This window comes from Trachemys scripta, chromosome 10 (assembly GCF_013100865.1).
Source record: "Trachemys scripta elegans isolate TJP31775 chromosome 10, CAS_Tse_1.0, whole genome shotgun sequence".
In the NCBI taxonomy this organism is placed as follows: Eukaryota; Metazoa; Chordata; order Testudines; family Emydidae; genus Trachemys; species Trachemys scripta.
Window position 1 is genome coordinate 34,892,120 of NC_048307.1, and position 15,877 is coordinate 34,907,996.

At 45.0% G+C, this 15,877-nt stretch overlaps 1 protein-coding gene across 2 annotated transcripts in view; it reads left to right on the forward strand.

The window, feature by feature from the left end:
• XPO6 (exportin 6) overlaps nucleotides 1-15,877 on the forward strand; it is a 114,155-nt gene that overhangs the window by 84,990 nt on the left and 13,288 nt on the right. For both annotated transcript variants that reach the window (XM_034782905.1, XM_034782906.1), the window contains exons 13-19: nucleotides 4,906-5,065; nucleotides 5,809-5,901; nucleotides 9,521-9,665; nucleotides 10,245-10,391; nucleotides 11,782-11,971; nucleotides 13,375-13,530; nucleotides 15,119-15,233. In XM_034782905.1, the coding sequence (XP_034638796.1) occupies nucleotides 4,906-5,065; nucleotides 5,809-5,901; nucleotides 9,521-9,665; nucleotides 10,245-10,391; nucleotides 11,782-11,971; nucleotides 13,375-13,530; nucleotides 15,119-15,233 (1,006 nt within the window). The remainder of the gene's footprint in view (nucleotides 1-4,905; nucleotides 5,066-5,808; nucleotides 5,902-9,520; nucleotides 9,666-10,244; nucleotides 10,392-11,781; nucleotides 11,972-13,374; nucleotides 13,531-15,118; nucleotides 15,234-15,877) is intronic.

Here is a 15,877-nt window from a genome sequence, read left to right on the forward strand (position 1 = left end):
AGTTTTCCTCGCCCCCTCCCTGCCATCCCCCTTCCCCGTCCCTCTTCAGGGACCCTTCTCACGAGCAACTCCTCGTACAGGAGGTACAGACCCTTCTCGCTGCAGGAGCAGTAGAAGAGGTCCCTCTGGACCTAAGGGGAAAAGGATTCTATTCCAGATACTTCCTGATTCCCAAGGCAAAAGGGGGCCTCCGTCCTATCTTGGACCTGCGCGATCTAAACAGGTTCCTGATCAAAGCGCGCTTTCGTATGGTCTCCCTTGGAACTATTATCCCATCCCTGGATCCGGGGGATTGGTATGCTGCCCTCGATATGAAAGATGCCTATTTTCACATCGCAATCAATCCGGCCCACAGGCGGTTTCTGCGCTTCATCGTCGGCCAGCGCCATTTCCAATTTACGGTCCTGCCCTTCGGCCTGGCGTCAGCACCACGGGTGTTCACGAAGTGCATGTCCGTGGTAGCAGCCTTCCTTCGAAAAAGAAGGATGCGTGTGTTCCCATACCTGGACGATTGGCTACTCGCGGGCAGGTCGGAGGCCGAAGTCCGATCTCACGTAACGCTGGCCTTGCAGACGTTCGACAAGCTCAGCCTCCGGGTCAACGTGCCGAAATCCACGTTAGTCCCCACACAGAGGCTGGACTTCATAGGTGCTACCCTGGACTCGGTAACCGCGCGAGCGAGTTTACCAGAGGCACGGTTCATGTCAATTCACGGGGCCGTAAGCTCGGTCCAAAAATTTCCCACGACAACAGCAAGATGTTGCATGCAGCTTCTGGGGCATATGGCAGCTTGCACACACGTGGTCAGACATGCCCGGCTGAGGCTCCGGCCTTTACAGTTGTGGTTCGCCCACACGCATCGCCCCAACAGAGACCCATTGGATCAAGTAGTCACGATCCCGAACCAGGTACTCAGCTCACTACGCTGGTGGCTCGATCGCCAGCAGGTATGCGAGGGGATTCCCTTTGCTACCCCACAACCCACTCTGACGTTAGTGACAGATGCATCAGACATGGGTTGGGGGGCGCACCTGGGGGAACTGCGGACCCAAGGGCTGTGGTCCAGAGAGGACAAGCTGCTTCACATCAATCTGAAGGAGCTAAGAGCGGTTCGCCTCGCCTGCCAGACCTTCCACGCCTTCCTAAAAGGTCACAGCGTGGCAGTCCTGACGGACAACACTACCGCCATGTTCTATATAAACAAGCAGGGCGGGTCCCGGTCTTCTCCCCTCTGTCACGAGGCTCTCCAATTATGGAACTTCTGTATAGCCCATGCGATACACCTCATCGCGACGTATCTTCCGGGAATTCAAAACGGCTTAGCAGACCGCCTCAGCCGATCCTACCGAATGCACGAATGGACGCTGAGAGGAGACGTCCTGCATTCGATCTTCCGGAGGTGGGGTTTTCCCCGGGTGGATCTATTCGCCACCAGGGACAACAGCCAATGCCCTCAGTTCTGCTCGTTCCAGAACCTCAGCCCGGGATCAGTAGCGGATGCTTTCATGATCCCATGGGGAGGGAGCCTAAAATATGCCTTCCCTCCATTTCCACTTATACACAAGGTTCTTCTCAAGACCCGCAGGGACAGGGCAACGATCATACTTATTGCCCCGGCCTGGCCTCGCCAGTATTGGTTCACGTCCTTGCTGGAACTGTCCATGGACGATCCAATCACCCTTCCCCTCCATCGCGACCTAGTCACACAAGACAAAGGTCGCCTATTCCACCCAAACCTGTCTTCGCTTCATCTCACGGCATGGTATCTCTCTGGCTGAACGATGCAGAACATAGGTGCTCTCACCAGGTTCAGCAAATCCTCCTTAATAGTAGGAAGCCCTCTACAAGGGCAACATACCTGGCGAAGTGGAAAAGGTTCTCCCACTGGTGTGAGCCTCAACGCATACAACCTTTACAGGCCTCGGTTCCGTCCATCTTGGACTATTTACTGCACCTCAAGAATCAAGGGCTTGCGCCCGCCTCAATTAGAGTTCACTTAGCCGCTATTTCGGCTTTCCATCCGGGAGAGTTGGGAGTGTCAGTATTCTCCGACCCCACAGTGGCCCGATTCCTCAAGGGGCTGGAAAGGGTGTTTCCCTACTCACGCCCGCCGGTTCCGACGTGGTCTCTGAACCTAGTTCTAAATAGACTTATGAGTCCTCCCTTTGAGCCCCTGGCCACTTGCTCCCTCACGCACCTCTCGTGGAAGGTGGCGTTTCTCGTGGCCATCACGTCGGCCAGAAGGGTATCGGAATTGAAGGCCCTCTCATCGGAACCACCCTATACGGTGTTCCATAAAGATAAGGTGCAACTTAGGCCGCACCCCAAATTCCTCCCAAAGGTGGTGTCACAGTTTCACATGGGGCAAGACATTTGCCTTCCGGTGTTTTTTCCTAGACCCCATACGGACCCTCACCACCGCAGCCTACATACCCTGGATGTCCGAAGGGCGTTGGCATTTTACCTGGAGCGGACCAGGTCGTTCCGCAGAACACCCCAGCTCTTCATTGCGATTGCGGAACGTATGAAAGGCTTGCCTATCTCGACACAGCGCTTGTCGGCATGGATTGTGCATTGTATACGCTCTTGTTATGAGCTCGCCAATGTTCCGGCCCCGGAGATCTGGGCCCATTCGACTAGAGCCCGTCCTCAATGGCCTACTTGGTGCAGGTCCCGATCCAGGAGATCTGTAAGGCAGCCACCTGGTCGTCCATACATACGTTCACAGCCCACTACGCGATCCATCATCAGACCAGAGAGGACGCGATGGTCGGTCGGGCTGTGTTACAGTCAGTTGTACCTTGACTCCTACCCACCTCCAATGGTAAGCTTGGGAATCACCTAATGTGTAATGGACGTGAACAATCACTCGAAGAAGAAAAAACGGTTACTTACCTTCTGTAACTGTTGTTCTTCGAGATGTGTTGTTCACGTCTATTACACTTCCCACCCTCCTTCCCCTCTGTCGGAGTCTCCGGCAAGAAGGAACCGGAGGGGTCGGGTCGGCAGGGATATATATACCCTGGAGCGGGGCGCCGCTCTGGCGGGAAGGTGGGGGCCCGCCGGGAGCCGCTAAGGGAAAAAGTTTCCGACGTCCGTGCACGCGGCGCGCGCACACCTAATATGTAATGGACGTGAACAACACATCTTGAAGAACAACAGTTACAGAAGGTAAGTAACCGTTTTCTCTTTTAGGCTGTTGGCTCACCTTGTGGGCTGGCTGTTTCTGACAACTGAGGAAAGGGTGGGTGGGGGGATATTAACTGGTTGAGAGATTTAATTGGGGGTGGTACAATTTATACTACATAGACACATGTCTCTAACCCTTTAGAATGTATCCCTTCCATTAAGCCTTCTGACATAGCTGTTAGAAGAATCTGCTGTATGCTAAATATCACAAGATGTACATGTTATCCACATCATTATCACTTAGAGAAGTTGAACACAAACCACCTAATATATTAAAATAAGCACATTTTAAATGCACTAAATCACTGCAGTGCATGCTGATGGCAGTCTTTGTTACTTTTAAGCTGTTTAACTGTTGCAAATCTGGCCCTGGCTCCCAAGTTTTTTTTTTCTAGTACTCTGGCTGCCCCGATGGGTCAGTAGAGTATAGTGATTTATTACACAGACAAGGCTCCAGAAGCTTACCATGCCGGATATTAGCAATTTGTGGATTATGTTCTGCACCCAGGTTTATGGTCACTTCCCACGTTGAACTGTCACTACACATGTTCATGGAAGGCTTATAGACAATGGTGTATAACAGAAGTTGGTTCAGCTGGCTTTTCATCTAACTGGGGCATGGATCAGAGCAGACAGCTTAGACTCAAGTACAGCTTCAGGATCATACTATGTAGTGCATGTCTTAACAGTTTCACATCTTGCAATCTTGATGGAAATATCTCCTACTTTTCAACATCAGTGCTGAGACTAAATTGGCATGAGTGGAAAAAATATGCTGTTGTAATATATTTATCTGAACAGTTGAAAGGAAAGCAGGGAAAATTATTCAGCTATCCTCATTGTCCTTAGGCCTATGCATTACAATATGTATTTTCCAGCAGAGCGTCCCATGCTAGGTGACACTGTGTACTACTGGGAAAATAGAAATAAACATATACATTAGCAGTATGCTTATATAGCCTATTCTATTGGGGAAAAAATTCCAGGATTCGGTATGTTACATGTATCTGGGTGCTGTGAGTGTAGATGGTTAGCCACACATTGTGTTTGCATCTGAATTGAATTCATCCAGGTTACAAATGTGGTTTTGTTGTTCCTCTAGGAATTTTTATATTCTGTTGCTATATAGACAAACAGCAGAGGGAGCCAAACTAACAACCTTATCCCCAGAGCTGGGATCATCATTAAAAAAAAAAAAAAATGTCAATCAGTAACCAAAAAAAGACACCTGTTAGCTACAGTTTACTCTGAAACAAAGCAAAAAGTACATGAAAAAGCCAAATGGCTGGGGAACTTTCTTTTCAGTCTTTTATAAAGAGAATTACAAATGATGGGTAGTGAGAACTTGAATCTATCTGCGAAAACTATATTTGACCGCGTCCATTTAAACTTGTTTTTTTCATTCTTTCCATCAAATGATGGTGCTCAGAGCTGAACTGTGACCCACGGGATAGTTAATTTAGAGACTGCTTGTAATGAAATTAGCATAAACTCTGCATTTCCTGTAGCTACATAATTGGGTTTCTCATCTGAAAGAGATGTATTTATTACAGATATAGGTTACATGTGCTTTGTGCTTACATTTTATAATATTTGAGAGAGAGAGAGAGACTCCAAACTGCTTGAATGTTAATCAATGGTTAATAGCAAACCAAAGCGCATTTACACTTGAATCTTGCCTTGCTTTCTGGCTAACGGACCACAATGTCATTTCAGGTCATAGGCTGAATATCACTGCAGAGAATGACTGCCGACGCTTGCACTGCTCCCTACGAGACCTTAGCTCCCTGCTGCAGGCTGTTGGCCGTTTAGCCGAGTACTTTATTGGGGATGTTTTTGCTGCCCGGTTCAACGATGCCCTTACAGTAGTGGAGAGGTAGGCAAAAGGTCACTGCATCAGGAAATAGTTTTGCCATCCCTCCACCAGTGCAGAGGAACTGCTTACCACTTTTAAGGCCTACCACCCCCACAATGAATAGCAAAAAACACAAACTACCTTCTGCCACAAAGTAACTGGAATGTCAGTCTATCAAATGCCAGAGGTATTGCTTCACCAGGGCTAAATTTCTCAAATATACCTCCTGTAATCCTTTAAATACATATTTTAGAGATAAGCAATAATTGATTACTTAAATGTTCAATTCTGAACAATTACTGGGAAAGTCAAGAGTTCACTCTCGTGATGTAATTGCAGCTATTCTGACCTAATGGAACTAAGGATATAATTTGATTACTTCAGGTCGGCATCACCCAAAACAAAATCTCTATTGGATGTCTGTCTGATAAAGTACATGCAAGAGCTGGAATCAGATTTCCATTTGGTGCTTCTCCTCAACTCCCAAATAAGCATATGTTTAATCACAGCTTATACATAGTCCTGTGCTTACATTCAGAAATACTGTACCTATTCCTTAGAACAAGTTTGCTTGTGATGCAAAATGGCCCTGTTGTGCTAGACAATCTGAGTGAGTGAGAGAAAAAGAGAGAAAACATTTAGTCAGTGTGCAGTCTAGCTGAGTGCCATGTTATGATAAAGTATATTCTGGTTGTTCTTGATGTACATGCACATCTGTATTTTACATTTCCTACACACTCCTTGATTTGCTTCTTTATTGGCAGGCTGGTCAAGGTAACACTGTACGGGTCCCAGATTAAACTGTACAACATTGAAACTGCTGTGCCTTCTGTATTGAAACCTGACCTTATCGACGTGTGAGTATGAGACTTTTACTGCAAAACCAAAATTATACTGTAGGTTTCCAAAGGGTTATCCTGCTATTGGTGTTCATAGGACCAAAAATGATGAGTGGAAGTAAGACAGTGTCTGAATTTAGGTCCCTTATTTCTTCTCCCTGGTGAGGAAACATTGGAATCCCAAAGACTTGTCAGTATTTTTCTCCACTTACTTCCCATGCCAAGTGATACACATTTATCCTCCAGTGTTTCCTAGCTGACCATGAAGAAGCTTTGTGATCACTATCCCCAGATCAAGGCTAACTAGCTGCTCTTCATACTCAGACCACTGTTTCCTCCAATTCATGTTCTTAGCCCAGCTGCCCAGTTCCATTCATATAATGAGATTTAATTTAAAAACAATATTAGGGTCAGATGAAAAACAGCTACCATGTTGGCTCTAAATGCAAAGCAGTGATAACAGCCCATAATACACCTTGTACTGACTTCAAGGAAGCTCAGTTCGCTTGAAGTGTTAGGGTAATGAAAGTAATCTATGTAAAAATGGTGGCATCTTCCATCCCTGCTCTGGGTATGTAGTCTGGACTTACATAGCAAATGTTTTGTTACTTCTGTTAGTGCTGCAGAGCCTGTACTACTATGGGAAAGTGAGCCAGGTTCTTATCTGGCTCAGGCATTAATAGAACCGTTAACCAAGTTACAATTCCAGAGCTAAATGCTGCCCTTGCTAAATTGTGCAATCCCACTTAAGATAATGCACTTGCATGGGTGTTACTAAGGATGGGAATTTAGTCCTCAATCTTTATTACTGTTTGTGATACAAGAGCCCGGAACACAGCTTAACTCTCAGATTTCAGGATGAGTATGTGCCTTTGTAAGTTATAAAACCCTTTTTTTTTTTTTTTTCAAGTTATAAAATGAGGAAATTTGATCCACAAGTTAAAACTTTAAAATAGCATTGAGACTCCACTTTAATGGTCTTCATCTCTCCATTATGCTCTGTTGAATATGCCTTTTTCTGCCAGCTGACCTTGTGAGCAGGGTTTAAATATGTCCTTTTGAAAAGTTTCTTTTGATTTGTGATTGCATATACTGTATATCAAACTTCTGAGATTCCATGCTGGTAAGTGGTTTTATCACTTAGTCCCCTGAATCTCTCTGCTATTAATCCAAACTGAGTGTTGCTTACATTAGGTTCAAACTAAGCTTAACTTTTTCATGTTAAATAGCTCTATTGTCCCTTTCTCATAACAGCCCTACCAGGCTGGAATTCTTCTGGATTTGTTGGCCTGTTTTCATCCCCTTGCTATCAATAAATCCAATCCTCTTGTCAGTCAAAGCAGAAATCCGTATTGCCCTAGTCTGACATCAGTTTAAGAGGCGTGCTTATTTCATTCTGTTACTGAAGTTGTGTAACTTTCACCTCCATCTTCTTTCCCTCATTACTATCAGTAAGGATCATTCTGGTCTGTAGCCTTTGACATGGCATTGAGCCTGAAATACAGAACACTTGAAACACAAACCCAGCAGTTTATTTTAATTTGACCTCTTGCTAACTTTCCTGTACTCCTGACGTATGCACAGTGGAGCAATAGCACAAAAGTTCAGTTATACCACCTGTCTCAACACACCTGGTGGGTGCAGTTACTAGGGCAAAGGCAACATTTTAAAGTAACTGCACTTACTTACTGTTGATTGAACTCCCAATTCATGTGCTAATCCCCGGCAAAAATAGTCTAGAGTTAAGCTGTAAACACTGAGGGAGGGGAACAGTTTAAAACAACAAGAAAGAAACATTATGTTCGTAATCCAAAATTAAGTTAAACCTAAAAAGGATATTGAAAGTCAGCAAGATGTAAACACCTTTCTCTGCTTACCTTCCCCCTGTGGACACCTGTTAGCAGGATGGAGGTTTTAATAAAGCCATTCAGTTTACTAACACAGGCAGCAGAGATCTTACGAATCTGCTCCATGTGCTTTATTTGCACAGTGTGCCAGCCATATAGAGGGAATGCTGGAGTGTGGGGCTATGGTTTAATGCATAAAATATCTGGCATGCCCATGTGAAGCCCACCACCAGGAGTCCTTGGCATGTAAGCACTCTACTTTTTGCTCCAACTCTGTCTTCATAGTTTTACAAACAAGATCTTAAGTCTTGCTACATGACAGCTTGCACATTAGAAATCCTGTAAACTCCTGGGGAATGGAATCTAATCCTGTGTCTTTGGCTGAAAGTTGCAGCAGTTTGACTGCATATAGCTCAGAAGAAAAGCTTACTGTAGTTATTTAAAGACTCCCTTTTGTTTAAAAGATGTGGAAATATGCAGTTTTGACTTCCGTATTCTGGTTGATAGATTTAGTTAGGTTACTGGTCAGTGTTTGGAATCTTTGATGTTGTGATATCCGCAACCTTGAAGCTCAGAGTATTGCTTGGTTTTCGGTTCTGTGGGCAGAGTTAAGGTGGATTGAAAAACTTCAAGTATTTCCAAACTTTCAAGTGACTTTAAGTACAGCCATCGCATTGAATTTTCAGGCTTTGTAATGTTTTTTGGGGGGAGGAGGTTGTGTGGACTAGAACATTCTAAGTAACTGATTGGTATTTACCTTAAAGTTCCCAGGCTGGAAATTTCCTTAGGTGTCTAAAATATATATTGAATTGTTCAGTGATGGGAGTCCTGCAGTCTCCAACCTTTGTGGAGCCAGCCCCCAAACTGTCCTGGGAGCAGGATCTCCTTTCTACCACCAGTCAAGTGGCTAAGTACATGGGGATAGGACACGTAAAATGAAACCACACCTCAACCTTGATATAACACTACCCGATATAACGCGGTAAAGCAGTGCTCCGGGGGGGGGGCAGGGCTGCGCACTCCAGCGGATCAAAGCAAGTTCGATATAATGCGGTTTCACCTATAACGCGGTAAGATTTTTTTAGCTCCCGAGGACAGTGTTCTATCGGGGTAGAGGTGTAGTTGGTTTGGGGAGTGGTCTCTAGACTGCTAGAGGCATACCTACTCTTCACATGGGCAAGAGCTGATCTAGTGTCCCGCCTCATTCTCCCGTCTTGACTGCCTCCTACTTCTTCCCGTCCATCCCTTTTGTGGCTGCTACCATTGAAGCCATGCGGAGTTAGGAACTCTACGGAATTATTCATGTCACCATAAATTGCTTTTATTTCTTCCCATGTGCACACCTAATAAAAACCTTTACAAACTAGACCGATATCAGGCCTTATCAGGTGCTTAAATATGGCCATGAGTGTGGTTTCAATCAGACTGAATCAAGCTTGACCAACTGTTGTGCCAAAGGAAGTTCTGGAAATGTTCCAGAAGTGCAGCCCTCCTGTTTCTCTCTCTCTCTCTCTCTCTCTCTCTCTCTCAAAAAAAAAAAAAGTCTTGTCTAGGTTGCCTTAAAGTTTCCAGAAATTCTAATGCATGTGTTAAACTTCAGACATGGACAGTTCTGGATGTCTTATAATGGGAAAAACTATTGTACACCTTAACTCCAAGGAAAAGAGTGCCTCTCTGTAATATGTCATCAGAGCTACTTTACTGTATTCGAGACTTCCGCCATCCTGTTGTGGTCCTTCTGGAATGCCCTTTATCACATGTTTGTTACAATTGTCTCTCCCTCCTTCCAGCCACGCTCAGTCACTGGCAGCATTGCAGGCTTACTCTCATTGGCTAGCCCAGTTCTACAGTGAAGTTCATCGGCAGAATCCAGAGCAGTTCATCTCTCTTGTCTCCACCGCCCTGGAAGCAATTACTCCACTCATCAGCTCCAAGGTACCTTCATCAAAAAAGGCAAATACTTCTCCGAGAAACAAGAGGGTAAAACCTGAAATTAACATCCAACTTTCCATGCAGATGCTACTCTTGTCTCTATACATTTAGCAGGTTGGCCCTCAGGACATGTGACTCTGCAGATGAGAGGTTCTGTTTATTTGCCTGTGCAATGCATTTGTCTGCTTTCCAAGAACATGGTGAAAAACTTGGTGAGGTGTGAAGGTAGTGTCATCGAGACAAAAGCTGCCTTAAATAGCATCATAGAAATAAATGACAGCCAATCGCTGCAAGAGCAGCCTCTTAAGTAAAGATGGATTAATAAAGGTCTAATTATATTGTGGCTCCTTTAATCTGGGAGTTGAGAAATCTTCACACTCCGTGGTAAGGGGCTGACCTGTGTTCTGATTAAAGTCCACTGAATACTGACTTGTGCTTGAAGGCTAGTTTGTGTGAATGTTCTGTCTGTCAGTTTCAGTGTGCTCTTGAATACCAGTGCTGTGTCCCAGAAAGTCCACTATCTCTTGACACTGTAGGACTGAGTTACTGCAAAGCTTAACCAGCACGTGCTCTCTTTTTCAGGTGCAAGAGAAGTTGCTGTTGTCTGCGTGCCACTTGCTGGTCTCGTTAGCTACTACGGTGCGGCCAGTGTTCTTGATTAGAATCCCAGCAGTACAGAAAGTTTTCAACAGGATCACAGATACCTCCGCTCAGCGGCTTCCTGATAAGGTGCTGTTTGACTCTAACACAAATGCAGAATGTCAGTTTAATTGGGTGCCCTGAGGAAACAATACCACAGCTTCTACCATCATGGTACATCAATTTCAGGGAAAGAGACGTTATTCCTGGATTCTGTAAACATTATGTGCAGCAATCAGAGTGTCTTGGCCTTTAATTTTTAGAGTAGAAGTACGAAAACTGAGGAAAAACATAAAATTGGAACTCTCAAATCTTATTAAACAACATCTTAACTTCCTGTAAATTGTACCTGATGTCCTGGCTGTTTTATGATGGCAAGAGCTCTGAATTATCTACATTTGATAGTTTTGTCTCTGAACCTCTGCATTCTAGGGCTGGCTATGACTCATGGGGAGGAATATTTCCATTCAGATTCCTTAGTCTGCATTCCCAGTTTAAATGCTGATTTGTATTAAGTAGTACTTAAAGGCCCTGGCAGAGATCAGGGTCTCCTTGTGTTGAGGACTGTTCAAACCTACTACGCATCTGTCCCAAAGAACTTACAATATAAATAACAAGACAGACAATAGGTAGGAGCAAGGAAGCGTTATCCTTGGGCTTTTGTACATAGTGCTGTGGACTATAGAGGGGCCAATTGTAGAGCTCACAAAAATGTGGCAATCTAACTGCCCTGTGTGGACACTGCTGGCACAAACTAAAAGATGCCTAGTTTGCATTAACGTACGTCCTCTTTCAAACAGAACTCTGTTAGTGCAAGCTGGATACCTTTTAGGATACATCTACACTGCAGTAAAAGACCTGTGGCACACCTGGGTCAGGTGACTGGCTACGGGGCTATAAAATAGCAAAGGGGAGGAGGACCTCAGAGCTGGGATTCCAGCCTGAGCCCAAACATCAACACTGCTATTTTTAGCCCTGCAGCAAGAGCCCACTGACACAGATGCCATGCTACAAGTTTTTTTTTTTTTTTTTTTTATTGCAGTATAGACATACCCTTAGTTCATGCCAGCAGTGTCCATGCAGGGCAGTTAGATCACAACACTTTAGTGGGCTCTGTAATTCACATCCCTGTAGTCAATGCTGCTAGACAGTGTAGACAAAGCCCTCATTACTCAGATGCAGAACTGAAGCACAAAGATTGAGTGAATTGCTCCAGGTTATCCAGAGAGTCTGGGAACTGAACCCAGATCTGAGGCTGGGTCTAGTGCCTTAATCACAATACTCACCTTCCCCTTCTAGTTTGCAAGACTTCAGTTGCGTGTTGGGCTTTTAACGTCTCTCTTTTATTAAACTTGATTTCTTCAGTACTTATGTTGGAATCGCACTTCCATGTAAACTGAGAGAGGTCTCCCTTAAATGAGGCAATAGCAGGTTCCTTAAAGCTGCATTGTTTCAAGACTTAATGTTTCGTTGGTTCCAGGCCCAGGTACTGGTGTGCAGAGCGCTCTCAAATGTGTTGTTGCTGCCGTGGCCAAATCTCCCAGAGAGTGAACAGCAGTGGGCAGTTCGCTCAACCAACCATGCCAGTCTGATCTCTGCCCTCACAAGGGAATACCGCCATCTGAAATCCAGTGCCATCCTGCCACAGAGGAAAGTGCGGCTGGAGGACAGTAAGTGCTCTGTTTCCTGATATGAACCATCCACCAGGGCAGCTGCTGATAGGGAGTCATTAAGCAGAGTTGGTCCAATAACTGCACTAGCTGGAAAGCCTGTACTCAGAGACTTATTTGGGAGGCTGAGGTGCGAGCGGTTAGATCAAATGACTGTTAATGCGACTGTCCTTCCCACCTTTTCAGTGAGTGTTTTAAAGGGAACTTTTGCTCCAGTGAGTTGTCAGTACACTTCTTCATTGCTCAGAGATCAGGATCAAGTTGTCGTTTTTAACCTTCTAGGCAGGAAAGATTACATTATAAAATACTCTAGTTGACTAATGCAGTAGTTTGGGGGCTACCATTAGGCTATTATGCTGGAAATCTAGGTTGGCGGTAATGTTCCCAAAGATTTCAGCTGTGAGAAAATAGTAAGGATTTTGTCAAGACTCAGAGATATAGAGAACGCTTGTTGGGGTTGGGGGTTGAAGTGTCATGTTCTCTGCTAGCTAAAAGGGTTCCTATGCATGTTGCGGGGCTTTAGTTTTGAGGATCATTCTACTAAATATTATTTGGAATCCTAGATTATCACTTACAGCTACAGTATAGACACAAGGTGTTCAAACCTGGCACGTTCTGGAGAGCAGTGGTCTGCTTTATATACGGGACAAGTGTGTGGGGGTTGGGCTGTCTCAATCCTGAAAGGACGGTTGGTACTCATCAGAAAACTGCTGTGCAGCTTGAATTGGGCCAGTGTTTTCTCTTCTCCATTGATATTTACACAGTGCTTGCTTGCAATGTCTTCACTGCTGTTGTCATTGTCATGTACTAAATTGACCAGTGTAGCCCATTGTTCCAGCATGTTTGTTCTTTGTTTTCTTCTTGTCTGGTGTTACTTTAGTGGTCTCATTTAAACACACAGATAGTTAATCTGAATCCTAGAATATCAGGGTTGGAAGGGACCTTAGGAGATCTAGTCCAACCCCCTGCTCAAAGCAGGACCAATCCTCAGACAGATTTTTGCCCCAGATCCCTAAATGGCCCCCTCAAGGATTGAGCTCTCAACCCTGGGTTTAGCAGGCCAATGCTCAAACCACTGAGCTATCCCTCCACTTCTCTGTGATCCCATAGTCTCTGCCTCTTAATAGAAGCAGTAACCATTTGGACAAGCCAGGTACTTGAACACATGGCTAGGACTAAGCATGTGAGTTATTGTCTTCAGTGGGCCTGTTTGCTTAAAATTAGGCACACTCTTAAGCACTTTTTGCATTGGGAACTTGAGCTGGTGTATAGTCATCTTGTCTGTGGAAAGGCTTCTAGGTTTTGGCCATTGTAGATGTGGATGAGTGATTTCCGCCACTTGGTTAGTTTTCTTAGTATCCCTGGAAAATCTCTCCTAACTCTTTCTTCATCTTGATTTGCAGCCAAAGTGATCATTCACCAGACACTTAGTATCTTAGAAGACACTGTGGAAAGTATCTCTGGAGAGTCTACCAAGTCTCGGCAGATCTGTTATCAGTCACTGCAGGAATCCGTGCAGGTCTCGCTAGCCCTCTTCCCAGCTTTCATTCATCAGTCAGGTATAACAATAGGACAAGCTTTAATGCTGTGAGTAGCTCTTATGACCTACTGATAAATGCCCAAAGCCCATTCTGATAAAATTAGCCTTGGCACATACATGATGTGCATAGATTTGTTTGCCCAAGTGGAATGTGAATCAGTACTGTGGGCAGCTGTTTAACTGGGAACTTTTAGGTTAAGCTGCATCTTGGATCAGGAAAGGGTCAGAAGACATTTGATAGGGAAATGGTCTTAAATTGCTTAAACAACTGGTACTCCAGCTGATGAGCACATAGTCATGAAAGGTACTGAATCCTCAAAATGCCCTATACCTGTTCCTTGGGAATGGTCCCTTGCCAGACACACAATGGAACAAACCTGGCTAAGGGATTTAAAAACAAAAAATGTTTTTTGCACATAATGTTACCTGACATTTACCATATCTTCAGAATCTTGAAGAGGTGTGGAGGTGTAGCCCCGTTCAGACCAAGACGGACAGTTCTTGAGACTGCTTGTGAAGCAAATATTCCTGGGTCAGAGCCAGGCCCCCAGAGGTCCTTGCTAACCAGTCTTATCCTGAGCAGGACCCCAGTTAATCTTGAGAAACAGGCTTTGTATCTCACTAAGGCAGCTGGCAGCTACAGCCCCCGGAGTACCCAGCATTTCACTAGAAAAGAGGCACCAGGGCAGCCAAGTGAGACCATCATGGGTCACATCTAGTACCCCAAAGAGAGGTGGCAGCTTCTGCGGTGGAGCAGGAATACAAAACTGTTTCCCCTGGATGTGTAGAGAAGTAAGGAGTTGGGAGGTAGGAGGAAGAATAAGAGACAGGATAGAGGATAACTTTAAAGGCAAACAAAATCCAGTAGGGTAAACTGATGTCACAACTCCCTGATTAACCATTCTGGTGAATAGCTAGCAGACAAGGGAACAGTGAAATTCCCTTTGTGGACAGTCTCATGCAGTTGCAGTATTTATCCATGGTGGGACATGCACAGTGAAAGAATTGAGCAGATACAGCTTTAACATGGTTACCCAATCAAGTGTGTGAGACAGTGGTAGCACAAGACTTGACTCTGCAGTGATAATCAGTTAAGCACACAACCATGTGCTGGGAATTACCTCTGAATTCAGCCGAGTGTCTTTAATAATTACAAAAATCAAACCAGTCAGTTTCCTTTTTCTCCTTCTCCCTTCCCCAGCCTCTTAAAGGCACAAAGGCACGTGGCTTTTGAATTTCATATTACTTCCTGTTGATCCCGTATAAGCAGTGAACTGACAGAGCGTGGTCCAAGAGGCACCTCAGTACTTTCCATGTCGGTGGCACAGACTAATTAAGTGGGTTCTCTGCTGTTAGCACTGTATCATGCTGGCTGGAGGTATAAAAGGCCACTCCAGTTTGCCTCTCCCACCAGGTGTCAGGTTATAAACCTTTGGTACCAGCCCTTAGTCTCTCATTTGCAATGGCAGCCCTACTGGTAATCCCAGCATGAATGAGTAACGGGGAATCCAGCACAGGAGGAGCAGATCATTAACAAAACAAACCTATGCAGTGCTTTACAGCTGTCTCGTTAACACCTTCTCTTGCCTTTCTTCTTTCTATTATAGATGTGACAGATGAGATGCTGAGCTTCTTCCTCACCCTCTTCCAAGGATTGAGGGTACAGATGGGAGTACCTTTCACTGAGCAGATCATACAGACCTTCCTAAACATGTTCACCAGGTACCTGTCACCCCTGGTTGCCTAACACTGGTGAAAAGTTGTTCTTTCTGGACCCTGTGTGAGGAAGCTCTTTACCTTGAGAATGTCTGCTGTATGAGCAGCTTGCTGATTGGCCACTTCTCTAAAGTATCCATTAATATTTTCATCCCCTCAAAGCGCCTGGATTTTTTCCCAGGACTGAATCCATTGGGGGAAGGAGGCAAAAATGCTTTTTTAAAAGACCAGATGACTTGAAGGGAGGAGGCAGGTTACAACACCAGGGGTTGGTCCTGGGGCCGGTTTTGTTCAACATCTTAATTAATGATCTGGATGATGGGATGGATTGCAAACTCAGAAAGTTCGCGGATCACACTAAGCTGGGGGGAGAGGTAGATATGCTGGAAGGTAGGGATAGGATCCAGAGTGACCTACACAAATTGGGAGGATTGGGCCAAAAGAAATATGATGAGGTTCAACAAAGACAAGTGCAGAGTCCCATGCACTGCTACAGGTTGTGGACTGACTGGGTAAGTGGCAGTTCTGCAGAAAAGGACCTGTGGATTACAGTGGACGAGAAGCTGGATATGAATCAACAGTGTGTCCTTGTTGCCAAGAAGGCTAATGGCATATTGGGCTGCATTAATAGGAGCATTGCCAGCAGATTG